A 24,352-nucleotide genomic window follows, 5' to 3' on the forward strand; every position below is an offset into this window, starting at 1 on the left:
TGTTCTCGAGTGCATCTTAGATAGAAAGATACGGTAGCTTGGCAATTGGACTCTGGACAACCATCACCAGAAGACCAATCAAGTGATCTTGACAAGAAGACAAGGAAACCATGCAAGTTTACCAAACCATGGACAAAGCTTATGTTATAAGTGGCAAATGGTCATCACTACAAAACAAGGCAAGCATGAATAATTGCAACATGAACGCTTGGATGATTGGACAAACCAACACTATTATAACGGCCGACCAATAGCAAAGAAACTCGTATGGAACTCTCAAAAATGTCATTTTGTAATGGGTGGTTTCCATGTTTTTTTTAATTCTTGCGAGCGATTGGTCAACACATGGAGTGTTCAGGTTGGCATGATAGTAGTATATGGATAGAAACGGGCGTTAATGGTCATCATACCGTTTCCACTGTGTTGGGTGGAAAGCCATATTACAGAAACTTTTCGTGGGCACCAACTAACCTACGAGTCTATTTGACGAATCAAATGGCTATATGTTGTTGACTGGACATGCCTCTGTTCTCTGTATAAAAACGAAGTTCCAACAGATCAAGCCACGAAATGGATCAACAAAGTTTGCAAGACTGTCTGAGGGACCATAGGGATAACTAGGACAGATCAAGCCACGAATGGATCAACAAAGTTTGCAAGACTGTCTGAGGGATCAAAGGGATAACTGGGACAGATCAAGACACGGAGAGGATCAACAAAGTTTGCAAGACTGTCAGAGGGATCATAGGATAACTAGGAACGACCAAGCCAGATATCGGTTCTGCTTCACTTGGGCCCGACGGTCACAAGTTTCAAACGAAAGACTTACTCTCTTTGGACTACTCGATGATGAAGAAGAGACGAGCGACAATAAGGTGAAGCCTCATTATATGCGTATTAACATTGAAGAAAGTCTTGTTAATATAAAAATGAAACTTATTGCTTCTCTTGATGTCTTTGACCTAAAAACAAACTCCCGAAGAGCAAACGCATCTAATGATGAAAACACTGGTATCTGTAGCAACAAAAGACGTTGCTTCAGACGAAATCGCTTCCAATCTATTGACTTGTGCAGTTAAGGGTCGGCAAAAGGGTCAACTCAAAGACATTCTCTGATTTGTACATGAAAACTACACCTGACAGGCAGAAAATGACGAAGTTAATACGTCTGACATGAAGTTGCTACATCGGCTTTTCAATGCCGCAAACTCGGGACGATCTGTTTAAACTGCTGAAGTGTTACAACATGAATTGGCGCCTGTTCCTCTTTTTTTGGCTAATGCGAGTGAAAACATGAATACCACAACAAAATCGCCGGTTCTCAATGCTTTGACCGCGGATTTTGGCATTCAAACCTGCGAGGTAATAAATTGGCATATGTGAGTCCAAGCATTAAGTAAACCTCCTAAGTGTAAAACATTTATTGACTATGCACAAGTGTTTTAGTAGTCGGTATTGAAATAAATCAATGACAAGACTACGCGCGTTGATATTACGTTTGACCGGTAGTATGGTGGTATAATGGTGACAACTCCTTTTTCCTTGCAATGAACAATTACAGCGTGCTAAAACGTTTTCAAGTACATGTTATGGTGCAGAAATTAACCGCTGATGTAAATGCACAGAATGCGACACCACACCCTTTTCAGGAATAGGTAAAAAAGGCCTGGCTATTTTGTGAAAGCCCTGTACTTCTATTTTCTATTGGCCACGGTGGAGATATCGGTAATGTTGAGAAGTTCATGTGTGGTCTTTATCACTAGCTGATCCAGGGGGCGCAACCAGCGCCACCCCCTAAAATCGTCTTAGTTTACTGTTTATTTCAATTTAGAAGAAAAAAAGGTAATACAATACGCCGAAAATGCACAATCTCGGACTAGAAATTGCAAAATGTTTCTTCAGGGTAATACCCCTGCTAACACTTTAAACCAAATAAATTTCGATTTTGAGGGAGGGGCGCAAGTCAAAAGCTTACGCCCAAAAGTTGTGCCCTCTCTAAGGTAAAATCCTGGATCAACACCTTTTTATGGATGCAATCCCGAAACCCATGAAGCCAATATTGATGTCTTCCTATACCGACTATTCATTAAAGCCAGGACGTTTTAATACCTGCGTCCGCCAACTAAAGATGCACTCGCGGTACACGTTAAGAGAGCAGCTAATCAAGCAATGATCTGAATGAAAGCAGCTGATGCAGATTACGAGCCACAGGATCCAAAAAGTATATGCTGTTGGGTTACTGAATCGGGTGTACTGAAACCAGTTAAAGATGAGCAAAACCTTGGTACCAGTCTCCTGTTTTGCAGTTGGTAATACAAGTGGATGCACCACAAAATGCAGCACATCAAGATCCAAATGTTATCATTCTGGGCAGACTTTCATGTTTGAATTTAAATGTAAGGCATCAGGATGTGCCAATCGTATTGGTAATGCAGATGACTAAATAATGGGGAATTCCATAGTTTGCTGATATTAATTCAAGTTTTATTTCAGCTCTTCCGCATGTTACCATTCCTGCAAAACAAAGTTTTGGTGTTGAAAATATTTTTTGTGAGGTTTGAAACTGATAAATAAGCACAATGTTCGAAAATATCCATTAAACGGTTAAAATGCACCTACTGACTTTTTGACCTTTTTAATATATCAACGAATAGTGGTCGACAGCCCCCGAGCGTGTTTTGATACATATTAAACTTCACAAATGTGATGGTTGTCGAACATTATATTTTATTACAACGCGTGCCAACTTTTGTGATATCCAAGGCAGACTATAAAAAGTTTATAACAATATAACACCTTTATTCGTAAAATTATGAATTAAACATTATGCAAAGGTATAAATTACGGAGTTATTCTATAGCATAGCACTTTGAAATGGTCGCTTTTAGCACAAACTTTTTTACAGCCCACTTGTCACAAACTCACAATTATCGGCACTTAATATTGCAAGTTTTAGCCGTTCTTTTAAAGTACTTTTTCCGCATTTAAAAAAAATCATCTAAATACATCATTGTCCAGATCTTTTTATTCCAACCTAAAGAAATAAATATATGGATGTCTAGATCCGTTAATTCGCGTCGTAAAAGAACTAATTATGGAATGTATCCAAATAACTTTATTCCTGGCATGCATGCACTCCAGAACGTTCCTTTAATTGCGAATAAGGAATACACAAAGGATTTCAATACCGTCGATGCTGTTAATGCAAATTAGCGTACATAATCAATACGGCGTTTTTCATCAATTAATATTTACATAGAATTTCTCGTTCAGTTGACAATGTTCTATTAATCATTTGATTTTTTTTCTGCCCATATCCAGGTATTGTATGTCATTATAGTTTCTGAACACAAGGAGCAAGCGGACGTGGAACCAGCATTGACGCACTTTAAAACAGAAGAATGCAAAATGGTATGAATGTATAAGCAACGTGTTTGAACTATTCTTTCTCATACGAGAACATGAACATAATTCTAATGAGCATTCAAAAATAAATGACGAATCCGAATACCATTAACAGTTTATCAAAGGGCTATACATCTGGTTAAGTGTATCTTTCTGTTTGCATTTAAATATTTTATCCGAGGTGATGGGGGTTCATATGTGATTGTGAACAGTAACCAATATAATGACAATTGTCATCGTTGACAACGACGCCTAAAGGTTCATAACTAATAATTCAAGTTTCATGACTTTTGGCTGAATGTTTTTGAAACTTCGAGCCCCCCCCCCCCCCCCCCCCCCAGCGTAATGTTTATGTTCGTCAGTTGTTTTTTCTCAGGCAATCGAGGCAATAAATCAGCGAGAGTTAAAGGGACTTACAGACAGAATTTATATTTGCATCGATCTTTTTTCCTATATGAAATTGAGTTTGTTTTCACATATTTTTTTTAAAAAAAACCAGCAACTTGCAGATACTTATTTTAACAGAAATCTGTAAATCCAAGCCAAATAACTTCTCAATAGCGTTACTACTAGTATATGGTATATATTAACACCTTTCGGCTTAATATAGCATTTTCTGTCTTATTAATCTTTAATAATTACCTGATCTGAATAATATTTTTTTCACTCTCTAGATCTTTTTTGTGCAAATGAAGTGACGTTCATTATAGCATGAATTTATATAAGGATTGATATTCATTTCTATGCATGTTCAATAGGCAATTTACCCATGAAGTGCTCATGCCCTTCACGGGATTTGCCATTGTGAGCGAGATATTCAATATCGCATAAATGCCCTAGAAATGAATTTAAATCCTTAATTTAAAATGGAGCTGTAATTTGAACTTTTGAAGACATTTTATCATTGAAACAAGCATTTTATTCAATGTCAAACAAGATTGACTGAAATTGACTGAACAATTGACAAACACTAAGAAAAACTGACAACATGATCATGATATGAATTATATTTTTATAATTATTATTGTTTTAATTGTTATAATTATTATTTTTATTATTATAATTCTTCTTCTTATTTTTTCATTATTATTATTATTATTATTATTATTATTATTATTATTATTATTATTATTATTATTATTGTTATATTATTATTATTATTATTATTATTATTATTATTATTATTATTATTATTATTAATTATTAATTATTATTATATTGTTATTATTATTATTATCATTATTATTATTATTATTATTATTATTATTATTATTTATTATTATTATTATTATTATTATTATTATTATTATTATTATTATTATTTTTATTTGAAAAATATGTGTATTCAAGAAATAATTTAACAAACTCACAAACTATTCAAAAGTAACAGACACATTACATATTAAAGCTGCACTTTTACTGATTGACTGTTTCGGCAACTTGTTTTATTTTTTGTCTTGAAATAAGCCAATAATTTGCGTAAATGTCCGAAAACCAGTGACATAAGAATGCTAAGAAAAGATCTGATAGCAGATGTTTATATTTACGTTCGAAAAATAATGTTTTATGGCTAAAAGCCTTACTAACGTTTTTTTTTTAAATGAAGTAATAGGTGATTTACGTTGCAATTGAGATCTTTTCTATTGTGAGTTACCTAATGTGACTCAATTGAAGGATTATTTCAGAAATCAGTTGATTCTGAAAAAAAGGAATAAATAAATAAAAAACAAGGAAAAAACATGTCAAAACGGTCAATCTGTGAGAGGAAAGCTTTAAGCACACGACTTCGTTCAAATAAATAAAATGTGATATTCGCAATATAAACATTGAAATAATACAGTATTTACAATAAACCTATACATAAAACCGCCTTAATGTATACTGACATAAAATTACGTGTTTAAAACAGAAGATAAAGTACTGCTGGGTGCGTTTCAATAAAGATTTTTTATCGTAAATTGAAATTATCTTAGTGTCATAGTTTCATTATTTTGTTACATATTTGAGTGAATTGAACTCGAGTCAGCATTGAAAATGAACACCAAATTGAGTAAATAAAAATAATTGATGTGAATGTATTGTTAATCTTTATACAGGTTTAAGAGAATTGAAGTTATGACTAAAATCCTTTATTGAAACAGCCCCCAGCTGTTAAATAATTTTCCGTATGTTTCAGGTAATAAGGGAAGTTGTAGTCTATACAGGGGATTAGGCCTTTTAAAATGAATTGGTTAACGGATCCGCCGCTCAAAGAGACTCAAAAAAAATATGCGGACGTGGAAATTGATGTATGCTCATGTAAATCCTGTTGTCTGCTACTTTGTTACAGAAGGGTGCAGTTTATAAAATTTGTTTTCAAAATGGCGGCCCAAATGAAGCGGTGGTCGTAAAACAATAATTCTCAATTATAACACAACATCTGCATTTAAACGCATTTTAGTAAGAACTTACAACTGAACTGTAAGCGATGTAATGAGCGTCAGGTGAGGCAAAATTACACACTTATTATGCGTCAACAGATAAAAAAGACTGGACGGAGATATCACCAGAAAACACCTGCTTGGAGGTCTTCGACTTCCGGTTCATCAAGGCTGATGTCTGTATCATTGGTAAGCATATGCATATTATAAGTATCTTCCACCCGAGCGTAGGGTGTTTTGCGGAAACGAGGTTTACCGAGGGTTAGGATGAACCTATCTTACACGAGCGACTATGATAGATGCTTTTTCTCCCATCCAGTTAAACAAAATAAAGTAAAAAAAACTCTTTTGTGCTCAGTGAAAATAATGTGCGTATTGATATGTAATAATTTGTAGTTGTCATGGATATGCGCGCAGTGATTCAGATTATGTAAATAATCAAATATTTCTATAAATTGTTCTAAGGAGAGAACAGCATAATTTCTTGAATGGGGGGCGAAAAAAATAATTATAGAATTACAGAGAAAACCACTGTTATTGTTAAAATTAATCGGCCTGTAGTGTTTAAATATATGCAGTGTGTGTATATGCGCCTGGGTTACAAAAAAGAGGAATGGGTTATGTGTTTTTTTTAAAAAGTCCGAATTAAAATACCGCTTTATCTACATACGTTCAAAAGATTGTTAATGAAAATTTAAAAGCAATATTTATGCAAGCCGAATAATCTTAAATAAATCCTGGTAGGGAACCGAGGGATTGATGATTACATTAATTAAAAAAAATACGCAGATAATGGAAATGTGTTGACTTAAACTTACTAACTTACCTATAGTTGTCTGAACCACTGGTGAAAATTGCTTGAACTGCACATGATTCACATGTATGTACAATGGTCGTTTTGCTTGTCTTACCACCTTGACGTATATCTGGACATGCATTGCATTGATATGTTTACATTTGTTGTTCGCTATGTAAATATATTGACGTTATATTGTTGTACTTATTAAGATATTTGTTGCAAACGTTTATTTATGTCTTAAGGACATGGCATTTGATAACACGCAGAATGTTTCATGATGATGTGTTAGAAAATGTGGTGTCAGGGTTGAATCAGACTAATTTCTCCCCTTCCACTAGAAGGGAGACATACTGTCATTATTCTTCTTTTCCTTATTCTTTTTCTCCCCTTGTTCATTTTTGTATAGTGCAAAATTTGTCAAGGCATTTACCTTTAAATTGCTTGAAGCAATTGATTGAACCTTAGTACATAGACGGATAGCAATGTGAAACTGAGCACTCTGCAAGCATTATAACTGTGGCATTTTATTTCAGATTTATTTCCCTTGTTTATTTTTAATAATGTATTTTTTCTGGCACTTACTCAAAAACTGCTTGAAAGAATTGATTGAAACTTGAAACATATATAGACAGAGATGTAAAGTTGTACACCTTGCAAAAATTATAACTTTATTGCAAAGTAATTCTTTTTTCTTAATACACACTGTGTCTAGACACTTACTACTTGAAGAATTTCCAACTCATTGCAACTTGAAACATGACATTTCAGATTCTCATTATATTCGAAAACAACATTTCTAGTGTGCTATTGTTACTTTTTTGCATTTAATAAAGCCAGTTTTTTTCAAAGTGTCATTACTTTTTAACTAAAAGTGTTACTTCTGGAAGTTCAACAATCAAATACGATGAACATTTATCCTAACATGATTATCAGCATGAGGACATCTTCAGGAAACCAACCATAGTTGCTTTGGCGATGAACAAGAATGGCTGATGTGGCTGGCAAACGAGGGCTAATAACGTAGAGGTCGGAAATAATGCATTACAAAATGGTGGCCATGTGTTGTCAGCAAAACGTAGTCAAAAGGGAAGATCATGCAAAATAACGATAACTTGGATAGTCAATTCAACATCATGTTGATGATCGAGGCTTTATGTAAAGTTCTGTCTTAGTTTTAAAATGATATTTATTCTTTATAAATTCACCATGGAAATGGAAGACGCGAGGCGACTGTCGTCGAATATGTTACATAGACGATTGGTCCTAGCTCTTAAATATGTGTTGAAGAGTATAAGCAAAACATGTTATTAAACATACAAGAAACAAATACAGTCGAATATGAAAGTTTGTGTTATTCGAGCATTCATCCATGATAGTAGCAGAAGTACAGCCGGTGGTCAAGAATACTGCCGTCGTCGTACGGGTGCATTCCGCCGCGGTCGCTGTCGTTGACGTCGTCTTCGTCATCCCAACGCACAAGCACCTCCGTGACACACATTACGGTCTGACAGACTGCCGACAGGCGCATCAGGATGAAGGGCCGATCCACGGGCAGACTGATCGCCGTTGATGTCAGACCGTCGTTCCTTGGGTACCGAAAAAATAGCATTGTTTTGACATGGAATGTATTAAAAAGAGGTTTAACGAAAGTTTATCATCAATGCGTTAAACATAAAAATGTTTTTATTACTATACAAGTGCCTTTTGGTAAAGTAAACATGTGTACCAAATCTCCTAGGGGTTTGGCCGACACAGTTTCTGCTGACATTGGGGTAATGTTACCAGTTCTAAATGACAATACATCGACGATTTCCTCACGACACAGACGAAGATAAATTGTTGTTATGTATACTGCCAGCTGACCTGCAGCATAAGTAAATCCTGGTGTCACTGTCGTATACGCCATCCGGCAGAGTTCCGCCTCGGGCATTTGCGTTATCTTTATCTTCGTTGTCCCAATGTATGAAACCGCTTTGGAAACCTGAAGGAAGTAACAAGTTGTTAAAATTGTTTTAATAATTTGCTGAATGATGGATGAAAATACTTAAAAATGTGTGCAGAGTTTGCTTAATATCATTAGATTCAGCCGCCCAACTAAACATATAAATACCCACCAGAAGGACAGGAGCCTCCGTACTTCAGTATGCAGTAGGAACCTGTCGGCCAGATCATGTCGTAGCTCGTGAAAGAAGAGTTATTCTTTATACAGAAACGTGTTTCAATATGGCTGAGATCAAAATAACCTGCAATAATGGTAATGATAAAAGTTATTCTAGATTTGCATAAAAGAAAGCTAATACAACTAAAGACCAAACGAAAACTGTGCGTATCTACGGACTGGTTTAAAAAAAAACATTCACTAAACTACAAGCTCTTAAAAGTGAGATGATAAAAACTATGAAATTAAACAACGATCATATTTACCACTTAAGAAGCTATTAATTCCAACAGTGAAGTAATTATCAGGATTGGTGTTTTCCGTGTCAAATTTGCGCCAACCTTGCAGCCATTTGACGCCAATCATCGGGCATCCAGAGGCAGCCATTATCAATCCGTACATGCCGACGGGCCATGTCACAGGGGCTTTCAACGGATGATATACAGGAAAAATGAACTAATGTGTTATTTAAACGGTTTCAATAACAGATTTGATATGTTTTAGTCTGCCGGTCATACTAGAACGCACCGGACATACTAGAAGGCACCGGTCATACTAGAAGGCACCGGGCATACTAGAGGGCACCTGTCATACTAGAAGGCACCGGGTATACTAGAAGGCATCGGACGAACTAGTGGGTTCCGGACATATTTGTGGGCGCCGTTCATACAAGAGATTGCCTGTTACACAAGAGGGGGGCGGGCGTACAAGAGGACACCGGACATACTAGAGGATGCCGGGCATACAAAAGGTTCCCGGTCACTCAAGAGGAATCGGGCATTCTTGAAATTGCCGATAACCTCGATATGATATATTATTTATAACATGAATTTCAAAAGAAAGAGTAATGTTTACGAGCAATACATATTTCTAGTGAATCCCGTGCTTGTTTCCATATCATTCCATATCATTTGCAGATTTCCATCTTTTTATTGTTCTGTCTGATTTGCAAATCAAATACATGACATATTTCTCGGAAACAAGTCAATACATTTTGTATAGATTGATTTTATGTTCGATGGATTAGCGCGAGAAAGGCATTACTTCTTTTATTTGTCAATTACATCGTCGCGTCTCCGATTTACATTTTGAGTTGGAAAAATCGACGAAGACCATTGGTGACATATATCAGCATAAAAGTAATGATACATTACTCGTCTTGTTTCCATTGCTGTCAGATGGTTCGCAGCTGTACCGTTTTGGTGACGTGGTGCCGTCTGGTACACACACCGTGTCGTCTGGGCACGCGTGGCGCCTACACTTTCCTAGAAACATCTGTAAGTAAAAAAGGGTTGGGTATAGAAAAAAGAGTATGTCGGGGAAACGTGTATAACTTTTTTACGCATTTAAGATACTAATATGGAACCTATGTGTAAAAAAATCAATATTAAAAGTAAAATGGTTTTGTATTATCACTTGATGAAAAAAATAGATAAAACACACATTTTTTATTAGAAAAAGTCGGAAGAACAATTCATAACGTCAGCCCAATATTATAAACAAAGGTAAAATTGCCGCGCATTCACAGCGGACAATACTTTCAATATTATAGGTCATAGTTTACCATATACATTTCCTTTATCTTCCATAGTGAATTGACCGATTCGTACGCAAAATATCACTGATTTATAGTGTTTCACAAAGACCAACACAATAAATGGGATGAAAATTCCACATGTACACTGTCATGTTTTAATAAAATACAACAGAAACACATGTAACACGGAGTATTTATTCCGAATTGGTGCAGTTTGCCATGTTACATGTCAGTACTGCGGGTGAATTTGAAGCGACACTCTCGATTAGAGTAGATTTGATTTGCTGGAATGATGGTGTTTTCCTCTTAGTTTAACATTATTGTTTAAAAAAAACAGTTGAGTGTGTTAACGTTGAATTAATGACTTATAAAGTTTTTTTGTGGATCTATGAGATAGTCCCATTAATTCCTCCCTCCATAATGAAGGAAATAAACTGTTTTTAAAAAAGGACAATAATGAAGTAGCAATATTCAAAAGCAATATTGACATCAGTTACACTGCGTTAACCGGAAGTTCTTAAAACCACGTTGAAACTTTTTGAACATTCATACTTACCTTCACTGGTTCAATGTAAATGTATGAAAACCAATTATCGGTTAAAATTGGTTCACAGAAAAGTATAAATTAACCCCTCTTTCACACATACACGTACCTCAATTGCTTCCAATTCCTTCCGAGAAAAGTACGAACAACCCTCTATTTGTCTAAAACAGAAACTTGTGTTAACGTCATGGTCCTTCTTATTCAGTTCACATCTTTTTTCCCTTTGTCGAAATTGAAAGACTTGCACTTGCTCTGTTTAAGGCAACCCATCCCACATACTTGAATATCAGACGTCTTAAACGTATGAAAAGCCAGGCCTTGTAGGCAGAAATTGTTATGCTCCATTAACGGTTCAGGAAATACGAGTCTCTGACATCCGTCGATTTGCAGATGCAATTTCAGAAAGAAGAGTAACAATACGACATTTGCAACTGTCCCTTGATTCACGTGTGTCGCCATTGTCATCTCTGTGTTAAGCCACTATCATTTGTTTCGTTGATCTATCGACCTCTATTTTGTAAGAAAAGAGTAAACAAAATAAAATAAGTTCCTAAATCATATATTTACAATTAAAACAACTGAGCCGATAGACAAACAATTAATGATGAACCTGTTTCAACGCACAAATATAATTATTCAAGACCAAAACACCAAAATGCAAAAAAAACCCTACCTTTTCTTAATTTCACCGTGTTCTATGGCCATAAGCCCACGAGAGGATCAAAACACCAGCACGCCGTAGTAGTCAGTGTGTGTATATACCGCATGATAAATTACGTCATAAATGCTACGTCGGAAGGCAACATTTTGCTCTCAAGAAGGACTTATAACACCATTTTAAATGAAACAAAGGGCAGTCTATGCCGCTTTAAGAGTCCCGACTTCGCTTTTATAACCGGAGTTTGATTAGGTGATTAGTTTCCTTAATCCATTCCAAAATAATGTTTTGACAGAGTGCTCCATCAAGTGACGATTTTGTGAAAAGGTTTGTCGAAGTGTTATAAGAAACTACACTATCAATAAAATACGGGGCTCTGTCAGCGGCGTAGACTGCGCTTTGTTTCATTTAAAGTGGTGAAGACATAGTAAAGTTACCATTGTTTAATGTTTTTAATCGAAGCAAACTATTGCCTTTCGTCAAAGAATTTTTGACGCAATTTATCACGTGTTATAACCACACTTGTAGTATGGGGACTGTTTTATTTAGATGCGACATTAAAGATTTCAAGTGTTTTGGAATAGTACAGTTATATACTAAGAAAGAACCGAGAAAACAGTGTCGAATGAATAGGTTAAATGTTTACTGATAATTAATTATATATAAACTCAATATACTATTACGAGATTTTTAAGTTAATTTGCAGTGTTAGTTTAGCACTATCATTATTAGTAAACTGTTATTTTATTTAGGTATCTAGTGCATTATTAAACCGTAAAGCATAAACTGTATCAAATGTTATAAATACCAAACACCACATCTAAATACACGAAACCTTCCGCTCTGAAGGGTGAGTACATTCTTTCAACGTATATCTCAATTTGAGAACAAGTAAATCGTGCTCAAAAATGCGCACGCCTAAAGCAAACGATGTTTGCAAAATAATCCGGGATTCTTTATATGTTTATGTATTCTGTCAAGAAAATCCATTGTTTTTCATAAATTTACGATGAAATGTCGATTTCATAATAACTGCAATACTAATGTTTATCCAGAATACTTATTAACACATGCAAATCTTCATTACACAGATTTCAGCAAAGGATAATATCCCTGAGATATCGGTTATTTTTCTATATTTCAACAAAATAGAGCTTACTTGGTTTTAACAGTTGAAATATTAATGTATCGTTAGCAAAATGGTGTGTTTCTAATTATGGTTTGTTTTATGGCGTTTGTAAATTATGCAAAAGAACTCTTAAAATCGGATATATCCATTAAAAAGAAAGAGATCATTATTGCTGAATTTCAGATATTCATGACAATTAGTTCTTGTAAAATACATCCTTGTGTGAAGAAATATTTTTACCCATTCTTCCTGAACATCTAAATTATATTTCTATAACTGTTATAAAAGTTTATTCTTCTCGTCCGCACTGAGACGACTGGAAATAGGACACTTATTTAAACAGCGTTTGTCGATGACTTTTAGCCGATGCCACTTGACCTATGCCACATAACTTAAAGCTCATGTCGATGCCACTTGACCTTCAGCTGAGGCCACTTGATCTAAAGCTGATGCCACTTGCCCTATAGCTTATGCTGATGCCACTTTACCAATAGCTGATGCCACTTGCTTTGGAGCTGATGCCACTTGACATATACCTGATATAATTTACCTACAGCTGGTGCCACTTGACCTATAGCTTATGCTGATGCCACTTGTCCTATAGCTGATGCCACTTGCTCTGGAACTGATGTCGCTTGACATATACCTGATACAATTTACCTACAGCTGATGCCACTTGACGTATAGCTTATGCTGATGCCACTTGACCTATAGCTGATGCCACTTGACATATACTTGATACAATTTACCTACAGCCGATGCCTCCGTGGTCCGTGAATCATCTCCGTGATTCTTAAGCAATCTCTATCCGGCAAATTATTAATAAAAATCATGTTTATTCCGGTTCGCCCGACCGAATTATACACTAAGTGAAAAAAAAGATATCGTAAAATAGTGATTCATTCTAGATCACAAAGCATTTGTGTTGCTTAAAACCAAGGAAGCAACTAATACACAATATTAAACTATATTCTCGTAGTTATCTTCCTTCTATTTTCCAATAGACCAATGATCGGCAAACCCAACTGTTTAGCATGTGGAAAGAAGGGACACCTCTAGCGCGAGTGTGAGTATATAAATTATATTGGCTTGTGTATTCATATTGAGGGCTTTGGGCGCGCACTTGACAAATTTACTGCAAGTCGAAAGCAATAAGGCTATGTCAACATTGTCACGTGACCCCTAGATAAGGGCCATCTGACAAGTACGCAGAAGCAGACAATAACAATATACACACGTTATACTTGGCAATAAGATAAAAATAGAATTAAAAGAAGAACCCCTAACAAAAAAGCAAGTATAACGTTAGTTAGTTCATTGTTTTGAATTAGATGCCTCATTCGATTCAGGTAAACATAATTTGATTTGTAAACGTTAAATTAATTTATTATTTAATAGAATTGAAACTTTGTTACAAAGAAAGAAAGTCTCAATTTTAACTCAATGTTAGCTGGGTGTCGGATTTACTTGGTCTCTGTCCCAGATGTAAAGTAAACAAAATGTGTATTATATTCTTAAAGTAAACAACCACAACGTTTGTTTATATAAAAAAAAATAAAACTCAATGGATTTCGCTGTTCTTCTTCAACCAAATTTTGCCTAGAGCAGAACTCTTATACAACCACAATGAATTGGTTTAAACTTGGAACATGGTAAATACCGATGTGAAATGGTGCACCTCGTAATAATTGTAACTATAGTCCTGTTCAATAACTGTTGTTATTTCCCTTGAAATATTACCTCCCCTGAACGCTTTTCAGCGTGGAGATCTTATCTTTACTTCCGGAGGAGAGCAAAGTAAACTTGTGCGAAAATGAGCGAATCTACACCAAGATCGACAGTTAAAAAGCGACATTATTGTTGCATTTGGATTTACTACAGGGGGAAGATTGTGAATCAACTTTATGTAACGTTGCACAGATACCCAACGGACGATAAGCTCAGAAAACTCTGGATTAAACGAAAGCTGACAGTCCAAACTTTATGTCAAATTTGAAAAACGATCGTATTTGTTCTGTTCCATCGCCAACGGAAAATACACAAAGAAAATCCCCGTTCCGTGTGTGTTTATCATAAACAACAAGGAAAAGATACTAAATTATCAAAGGTAAGCCTGAGTTTGTCGTCCTGAAACTAGTTTCATCTTGTTTATCATTCTTTGCGTATCACTAGCTACTTATTTTAAATATATTGAACAACATCATAAACGTGTTTATCTAAACTTTATATCAATGTATTTTACTGTTTACCAACACTATCGGAAATTGCCAAATAAAGATATGGTTCTGTTATGTTACATGTTTATAGTTTGCTAAAACAAGGGGGATTGTTTACCTGTTTTATTATCTGTATATCAGTTAGCGTACAATATATTGTTTCCGTAGCATCATGAATATCATATGAAGGATTTTTGTCCGTTTCTGTGAATTATCGAAAAAAATACTCTCGAAATAGAACCATAATAAATACTAAGAATCCTGTTTATTTATGTATTTTCAGGTGGAAAGTTCAGAACCGGCATACAAATGTAGTGATGAAGGCCAAGAGGCAGAGAATGAAGAGTATGTTGGGCCAGACTGTACGTTAACTACAAGCAGTGTATCCGAGTATGATTCAATCAATTTCCATGACTACGCGGGAAAGATTGAATTTACTGTTCAGAAAACGCTAAATAAAGACATACAGACTGACAAGTTAGGAGTGTCCTTTTCTTCTCAGAAGGGACTAGTTCAATTTCAGTTACTAAGTGTAGTGTTTCAACACAAACAGACTTTGAAACTCCATTACTTATTAGTATGTAAATGTATAACAAAAGCAACTCCTGAAATTTGAGTACAAGTTCTGACTGTGGACGACATTAAAAGTAATGAGATGTGTATGTTTTACACAGGTTTACCTAATGTGGAAACTTTTCATTTACTTTTTGATGAAATGTATGATGTAGAGAGTCACACAAATAGATGCGGAAATGTTTTACACAGGTTTACCTAATGTGGAAACTTTTCATTTACTTTTTGATGAAATGTATGATGTACACAAATAGATGCGGAAATGGAGTAAACAAGGGCAGGCCAAGAGCGCTACGACTTATTGATGATTTTTTTAGTTTTGATGCGATTAAGATTAGGGCTTCTTCTTGAGGACTTAGCAAGGAGATTTCATGTCGAAATTCACATGTTCAAACAAAACAAACCAGTGGATTTCATACATGAGTGTTAAACTGTCCACATTAGTTGCTTGGTCATCCAGAAAGGCATTAAAGGTTACAATGCCACATAAGTTCAAACGGAAATACCCGAACTGCCGCATAATCATTGACTGCACTGAGTCTACACAGAAACCTCACAATCACTTGCTAACAAATCAATGATGTATTCACAATACAAGTCACATATGACTTGGAAAGCACTTTTAGGAATTAGTCCATCTGGAATTATAACTTTCCTTTCGGACCTATGTAGTCGAAGCATTAGCGATAAACAGTTGACAATTATGTCAGGACTCCTTGATTTATGTGAAGTTGGTGATGGGATAATGGCTGATAAGGGTTTTGTCCTATCGGATTTGACAACACCACGATGCATGCATCTAATTATTCCACCCTTTAAATTACAAAAGTTCAACCGCCGACAAATTGAGGAAGCAATGAGAATTGCAAACTACTTGCGAACTGACGTAGAAAGTGCTATGGAAAGAGTGAAAAACTTTAGAATTTTGCAAGGTGTAATGCCTATAACATTGTCTAAGCAAGCATCAAGAATCCTGAAAAATTGTGTTGCTCTGTCAAATTTGTTGCCATCATTAGTACATGATGATGAAGATTGAATATTATCATTGTTAAAAGACAGTACTGGGGAATATACTTTTATTAACTTGTCCAAGAGATTGATATAAACCTTGCTATAGTATTTTCTTAAACTTGTTTAATAAAAGTTCACATTATATGACATGTAAGATCCTACACGTACTACATGTATTTAAAGCTGCGCTCTCACAGATTTACCATTTTTACAACTTTTTTTATTTTGACTTGCCAATTTATGTTACCTGGTTTAGAGCACAAATGCATTTTGTTTGCTTTGGTTCAATCACCAATATAATTGAAACTTTTACTTCTGAAAAAAAAAACTGTTACACAATTAACATACTATTTTATGATTTGTTGTTCAGTCTCCTTTGAGCTGGAATTGGCATTACAGAGTTTATTGCTCAGGCTTGATTAAACTGGGTTTGAATCCAACCTCCACCGACTTACACTCATTATTAATTAAGACAAAACAGCAACTTTCGTTTAACGACTTTATCATAGCATTTGTCATTCCAGTTAAATGAAGTTATGTAATACCAGTTAACAATCAAAGAACTGGTTCGACACTCTAAAAACCATAGCCGGCAAGGGACATCTGTACATTTAGATTTACTTGGCTACCCACTTGAATCTTGAGTCTGAATACACACTGTTTTTCAATAAAAGAAGAAAATAAAAACGAATTATTTTCATTCCAAGCATTTTATTCAATTCAAGTATTGTTGTCAATGAAAAAGAGCAGTTCATGATGATACATTTAATAAAACCAAGAATTGAGAATATTATTTTGGATGGTTTTTCGGTTCATCTGGTGCTTTGTCTGTCAAATTCATATAGTATTATTTCTCTGCAGTAGCGTTTTATGGAAGAACAATTTCCGATCTACATTATTCGAGGCATAAATGATTTTTTTTATCCACAATCATTTTATTGAACATTAAAAATATTTTATTTCTGTCAATTTAAGACCACCGTATTCATAGTTCTTGAAGATGATGTTTCTTTTGATTGTATCCGCTTTACCATCCCGTTTAACATCAAATATAGGGGTTTTAAAATCGTGCACAAACCTCACTCTTATCCCAACAATTCTTAATAAAGATAAAACGCAAAAGGTAAATCATATCAAAGTATGCATTAACTTGAGGAAACTTATCAATAAAACAAATAATAATAAAAAACGAAAAGGTAAACCCCAAGTTCTTCAATGATTAGAGATCCCAACTCTATCTGCAGACGGAGGGAAACAATTTAGAGCACATAATGCAAATACTTTTCAAAGATACGATGCAGTCATCGTTAGAAACCAAAAACATCACACACAGTCTGCCTTATAAAATAAAAGGTTTAAAACTGTGTGATCATAGAGTTTCATAATAAAAAGCATCATTGTACTAAAACTGGGAACAAATAAAGAAAAACTTTATTAAAAATAAAAGCGACTAGTATATGTAATTCTCTCCTTCAAAATGATTTGAAAACGTAAAATATTTGAAGAAATTTAGGTCACAGCCAAAACACGCGGAGTCAGTCAACACGTGCAAGATGAATAATCTGCGAAGCAGTACCCCTACTGATGAAGGCTTGAAAAACCATGTGGACCACCTCACAAATGGAGGACCTATATACGGAGAAGGGAACTCAATTGTATGAAATATACAACTACAACAGTTCTTCCATCCAGCACTGTTTTAATTAACTGATCAAAATGGTATCATATTAATGATTAATTATAACTTGATAAAAGATATTTCCATAAATTGTGAATAGAAAAGGAATACTTAGTTGATAAATCATTAATACTGAACTGACACATGTATTTCAGATTTATAAGCACTATCATCAGTGTGGACAGGTGTACCAAAGACCCAACCAGCTCATTCCAAGGCAAACATTCGCTCATCTTTTCCTCCATCCCAAATGTCATACTCCTCTCACACTTCAGCTTACAATTCACACTCTTCCTCACACAATTCACACTCATCTCACACAATTCACACTCTTCTTCATACAGTTCGCACCCCTCATCTCACACACATAGTGCGCAATCTACACATGATTAATTGTGTACGGCTATGATTGATTTCGCTGTATAGTTGTTTTATTTACTTATTTACATGTTTCAGAGTAAGCATGTATTCTGAGGGAGACAGTGAGGCTCCTGCCCCAGGGCCCTCCAACCTGCACCAGGGAGACAGTCAGGTCGCCAACCGCGGGTCCACCAATATGCCTCGAAAGTTTGCCACCGGACAGTATGGGGTAGACAGGTCTGTCATAGACAAGGGCGACCACAATGAATATGATGAAATACAGCACAGTGATGGCAAGGTACTGGCAAACATTTAACTGTAACTGACTTACAATGACTGTAACTGTGTATAATTATGACATTTTTTGGCATTTAGTAGGCAACTGACTCAAACACATTGTGATGCACTTTTTTATAAAAGAGTCCCTTTTCATGTTTATGAAGATTTGATGAACATCTTAAATTCATCACATACATTTTAATGGAAATTTTAATAACATTTTTCTACAGATTGAGAGGACTTATCGTAGCGGAGCTCGAGAAATAATCTTCACCAATGGCACAAAGAAGGAGATATCATCTGACGGAAAGTCCATTATTGTGTCATTCTTCAACGGAGATGTGAAGCAAATCATGCACGACCAGAAGGTGGTATGTAAATTGAAGCAGTATTAAATTTCCCTTTCTTTGAGTAAATATTTCAATGATACATACTCATACCAATATAAAGTACTAGATCAAATGATTATGATTTTGCCCCTTAGATAGAAAGTGACTATAGAGTTAGACTAACTTGTCTCTCACTTCCAATATGGACTAATTTTTATTCATTTAAATAAAGATATACATGTAAATGTATTCAAAAAGTTATTGTCAGCTACAGATGTAAGTTGTTTTACTTAAACGTTTAGCCTGTACCATTTCAGTGAGCAAGCAGAGAAGCTGTACCCAGGTGGTACCAAGGAGATCACATTCCCTGACCAGACAGTCGAATACATCCTTCCAAATGGCTCTGAGGAGAGTATTTTACCTTGTACTTCTGTGTGTGTGTTTCCCGCTGCCCGCTTCTAAATATTGTTAGGTAGTTATGGAAATAATCAGACCATCTTGTTCTTCATGAAGTAGTAATTATCAAACCTTCTCTGTGTATTATGACACCTTCGAAAAATGGGGCATATATAGGTATGCAAATGTCAGCAGTAGGTCGGTCTGACTCATATGACTAATTTTTCTGCCCAACTATTAAACAATGGTTCGACCAAGGACTTCAGTGATTGCCCTTGACCAGTGGATGACCCCTATAGTTTTTGGTCAGTACAAAGCTAATAATCATTTTGCAAAACTATATTTCTAAAATACATCTTTCCTATAGTCCCATAGTTTCCTTTCCTTTAGTCACCATTTTCAAACTTTCTAGAGTCGGGAATACCCAGACGGCACAGTTAAGACGGTTTACTCGGACGGGCGCAAGGAAACGCGTTACTCTAATGGGAGATTAAGGGTGAAGGACAAGGATGGCAATATTGTGGTGGACAGGCTGTGCTGAAAACTACTAAAACGGGAATTTATTTGATATAGTGACTTAGCTATTCTAAATGGATAGATATATTTTGCCTGGTCTTGTCAACGACTGTATCTCAGTTAGCTTTCTACAATTGATTATGCTGTTTCCTCAATCCTGAGTTCTGTATTTATTTCGAAGCAAATTGATTAACTGATCAGAGAAATCGTTTATATATATTTGAACAAAAGACTTACAGTTTAGTTTGTAAGACTATTTTCATAGTTGAATTGAGAATTTGATTCATGATTATGTTCAAAATTTAAAAAAGAGGTATTTATCAATGTTAAGTATTCACTTAATATCAACTTAGTCTTATTGGTCTGTAAAATTAAAAGTGTAATGTACACACAAAATAGCTCTGAAAGTATTTAAACGGTTAACAGAAACAGTTGAAAGCTAACAAGCATTATTAGTAAGCAGCATTGTCATGCCATAGGTACTGATTGCCAGTTCTGCACAACAGTTACTAAATATCAAATTGTCAACATTTATATCATCCAGGAAAACAGGTTATAAAGAACAATTGTATTGTTGAAACTTTTAATTCTGAATAAAATTGTATCTTATTTGTAAGATTTGTAACTCAAATACAGGATATTTTGATAAAGGGCCCATTACAGTGTGCTTCCTCGTGAATGATGCCAGGTTCTGTCAGAACTTAGAGTGACCCCTAAGTGTTTTTGTAGGTCTAAATAGGAAAGAGCTGTTAAATCAAATACAAGTTGTGGGCGCGGTTTATTTGACAGTGCGCCAAACATTTCTTTTGAATTTTTCATGGGTTGAATTGAACAAGCCATTGTTTTGACCAGTCAGGAATGGTTCGCATGTCAGCATTTATAGTGTTATCCATATTATCTGTGCTAGCTGACGAGAAAGTAAGGGATCTTTCATCCGCAAACAATCTAGTTGTGCTTTGTAGTGCGTCAGCAATGTCATTAAAGTATATGAAAAAGAGTAGAGGGCCTAAAATAGAGCTCTGTGGTACACCTGCTGTAATATGTTTAAACTGAGAAAAGGATGTGCCAATGAACACTGACGTTGACCTCAATTTTGTAATGGGATATCCATTTGATTACATGATCGGTAATTCCATAACCTTAAAGTTTAAAAATAAGGCAGCAGCGCCAAACTCTAGAAAGCTAAAGTAGTTGCTAGGTATTCATCGAATGACTTGCATATTTGATTTTAGTTAATAGATAAGCTGATAGGTTGTAGAATGACCAGCTATCAATCCTGACTGATATTTGATAATAAGATAGTCTTGATGCTAATAGTTGTATGTGTGTTTATAACGATACGTTCCAATATCTTTCCTACGCATATAATAGATGATATAGGTCTGTAATTTGATAAACAAGTGCGATCGCCTTTTTTTAAATAGAGTCATGACGTTTGCGAATTTCCATATAAAGGGGTAAGTGCATTCAACCAGCGATCTATTGAAGAGTATACAAAGCGGAGTGCATACTGAAGATGATGCAGCTTTTTACATTTTGTGGCTTATTTCATCTGGACCACTAGCTTTGTCAGTATCGAGGGTATCAATAACGTCTTTTACTTCGGTTTCGGTAACATATATATTACTGAGTTCGGACCGTGTTTTTATGTTAATCGTCGGCAAATTAACATTGTTGTCGTCCACACTAGAGATAGAAACACAATAATTGTAAAGGGCATCTGTTTTTTCCAAGTCAATAAACGAATACGAATTATCTGGGTTGTGTAATGGAGGTATTCTATTTCAATTGCTTGCATTTTTTAAAGAAGCATTTGAACAGTTTTCCGGTATAAACGCGGATTTGAACTATTTAACTCAACCATTATATTTTCCAAGTTCCTGCTAAATATTTCCTTTGCGTGTTTTATCATATAAAGTTACTTGTTCCTTTTTTATTCGGACTAATGGTTTGTTCGATAGAGTGGCGTTTTTATTCAGGTTCTCACGCCTGTTTGTTAGTTTTCTAATTTCTGATTGTACCAAGGCTTGTCTAAGTTTCGTATAGTTGCAAAGTAGGGAAGGATTCATATTTCAGCTATTCAGTTGAAAATATTCGTAAACGCATTTGAAGTGACGTCAATACCTCCCTCGTTTGAAACACGCCAATCAGTGCTTGTAATAAGAGCGTTCATTTGGTTAAAATCAGCTCTTTTATAGATCCATTACTTTCTTTTAATTAAAGAAATTGACTCGAATTTACTTGTAATGAATGCGTATGTCGAAAAATGATCAATTATGTGTGAAATGGTTTCATAAACTCCAGAATTTAGGACACTTATATGTTCTGATACCGCGATATGGTCTAATAAAGTACGAGAAGTATTCGTTACTCTAGTTGGCGTGTTTATGACATTATGTATATCATTAAGTAGCATAGAAAATAAATGTGTGGTTTGAGGATTTCAGCTGGTCTTCGTTAACATCACCCAGAAGAATAATATTCTCACACGAGTCATAAGCCTTTTAAAGGCAAATATTACCACGGTCCGAAAATTCTATTCTAAGATGAGGATTGCGATATAATAAACATATAAGGAAACATTCTTCAAGTGAACTAAACATTAACAACATAGAAAAATGCATTTCTTATGAGAAAAAATAAAAATTGTTAAATGTAATCACTATGTTTTCGTTAGAGCTGGTGTCGGTCAACAACGACCCCTTCAAGCAATTTAAAAAAAAACACAATGTTTCTTGCCATTTAGGTAACGTGTTGATGTGTACTTTGAATTCTTGAATGTATTTTCAAGATAACACATGATTAATATCATATTTGAAGATATAAATGTTTTTTGAATGATATTTTGCAGGACCTCTTTCTTGGGTGGATGGATTAAGAAATGACCCAGAGATGCGGCCATGACTGTGTCACATGGATGATATATATAGTGACTGTAAATAAATGATGATAGCAGAAAAAACAAAAATATCTTGATATGGGATTTCTGGTGTTAAATCGACAGATAAAGTGTTCAGAATTTGTGGGAAAAACGTGTTAAAGCTGAAATCTTTTTCTCAAAATTCATAATAAAATGGTGGAATGGAGTTATTTTACATATAACAAAGCAGACAATTTCGTTGTGTGCCGAGACCAAAGCTGATTCATGATAAACAACAAGTTGATTTAAATGACGTGACAATATATTACAGTGATTGACAGGTCTTTTTGACAGGGTTAATATTAAAGCTGATCCAAATTGGGAGGGTCTTACACTAAGTCGGTGAGAATCTACTTTGTAATTTCTTCGTGAATAAGAAATCACGGTCGCCTTAGGTTACTTATTCACGCAGATATTACTTAATAAATTCTAACCTGTGCTTGGTCACTGCGCCAGACATTAAAGAAAATACAAACAGTCAGTGGTCAGAGATGTAGCCCGAACATATTTTGATTAAGCACAACGTGCACATATGGATCGTGGCTTTCCATGATTGGTAAAGCAATGCGTCTTCAACATTTTGCTTGTAAGAACTGTAATACCATATTTGCATCTTAAATGTCTTTGACAGCATGTGTTTCTATGATAATTAGGTCAGATTCGAGTTTGGATCCGGACACTAATAGTTTACAAGCAAGAAGTCGCATAGTGGATTTTTCAGGGAACTGGTCCGGAATTTAAAAAAAAATGGTCCGGAATGTTTGTCTCAAGGAAACACGGTCTATGTAAATAGAGAATACTAGGATAGTGCCGTAGATGGAGGAAGTTTATCTTGCATGGCGGATAAATTAATCGGGTGAGCTCTTGAAACTTTAAGGCATTTTTGGCTTACTGGCCGGTCCGTATACTTTCAAATGACTTGCGATATTTCTAATATATTAGGTTTCCAACTTAACTTTGGTCAAAATATAAATATAAGGTTGTCGTGCAAACTCCATGTGAGTTTGTAACTGAAGTTTGCGATGGTGTCACACTCGGCGATATAAACAAAGGCTACGAGTAGCTATCGACCAATACAGAATAGTGAGAATACTATATGGAAAAGTTTATTTCGAAAACAGGTTCAATTAGCCACATGACCCGTGAGAAAAACAAAATACACGAATAAACATTTACAAATGACATAGTAAGTGGAGCATGTGAGGATTGTTTAGATACAAGATTTTAGAGTATTTTAAATTTTACGAAAGCTTTTACACGTAACGAAGGACATGATTAGAAACAAAGTGATATTTTATAGGCGAAAGTCCACATTATAGACGGAAAATGGTGTTCATATACCTTACATACATACAGTGCCAGCATAGTGCAAGATAGAAATCTGAGTAAAGTGAACCTTTTACACATTATGCAATATACATAAC

The 24,352-nt window shown here is 35.1% G+C and overlaps 1 protein-coding gene across 1 annotated transcript; it reads right to left on the reverse strand.

Annotated features, from left to right (window-relative positions):
- Positions 1-7,987: 7,987 nt before the first annotated feature.
- On the reverse strand, positions 7,988-10,371 carry LOC128230943 (uncharacterized). The gene is made up of 5 exons (XM_052943372.1): positions 10,354-10,371; positions 9,937-10,057; positions 8,739-8,867; positions 8,488-8,605; positions 7,988-8,210 (listed from the first exon to the last, which is right to left on the reverse strand). Exons 1-5 carry the CDS (start codon positions 10,369-10,371, stop codon positions 7,988-7,990), a joined length of 609 nt encoding a protein of 202 aa, XP_052799332.1.
- Between the last annotated feature and the right edge of the window lie 13,981 nt (positions 10,372-24,352).

This window comes from Mya arenaria, chromosome 4, assembly GCF_026914265.1.
Source record: "Mya arenaria isolate MELC-2E11 chromosome 4, ASM2691426v1".
Taxonomy (NCBI): Eukaryota; Metazoa; Mollusca; class Bivalvia; order Myida; family Myidae; genus Mya; species Mya arenaria.

Excerpts from the sequence above, each read along its gene's own strand:
- LOC128230943 (XM_052943372.1), bottom strand. Across the intron at positions 8,606-8,738 it reads CGGAGGCTCCTGTCCTTCTG|GTTTCCAAAGCGGTTTCATA; the intron begins GTGGGTATTTAT and ends TACTTCCTTCAG. Across the intron at positions 8,211-8,487 it reads AGGATTTACTTATGCTGCAG|GAACGACGGTCTGACATCAA; the intron begins GTCAGCTGGCAG and ends TCGGTACCCAAG.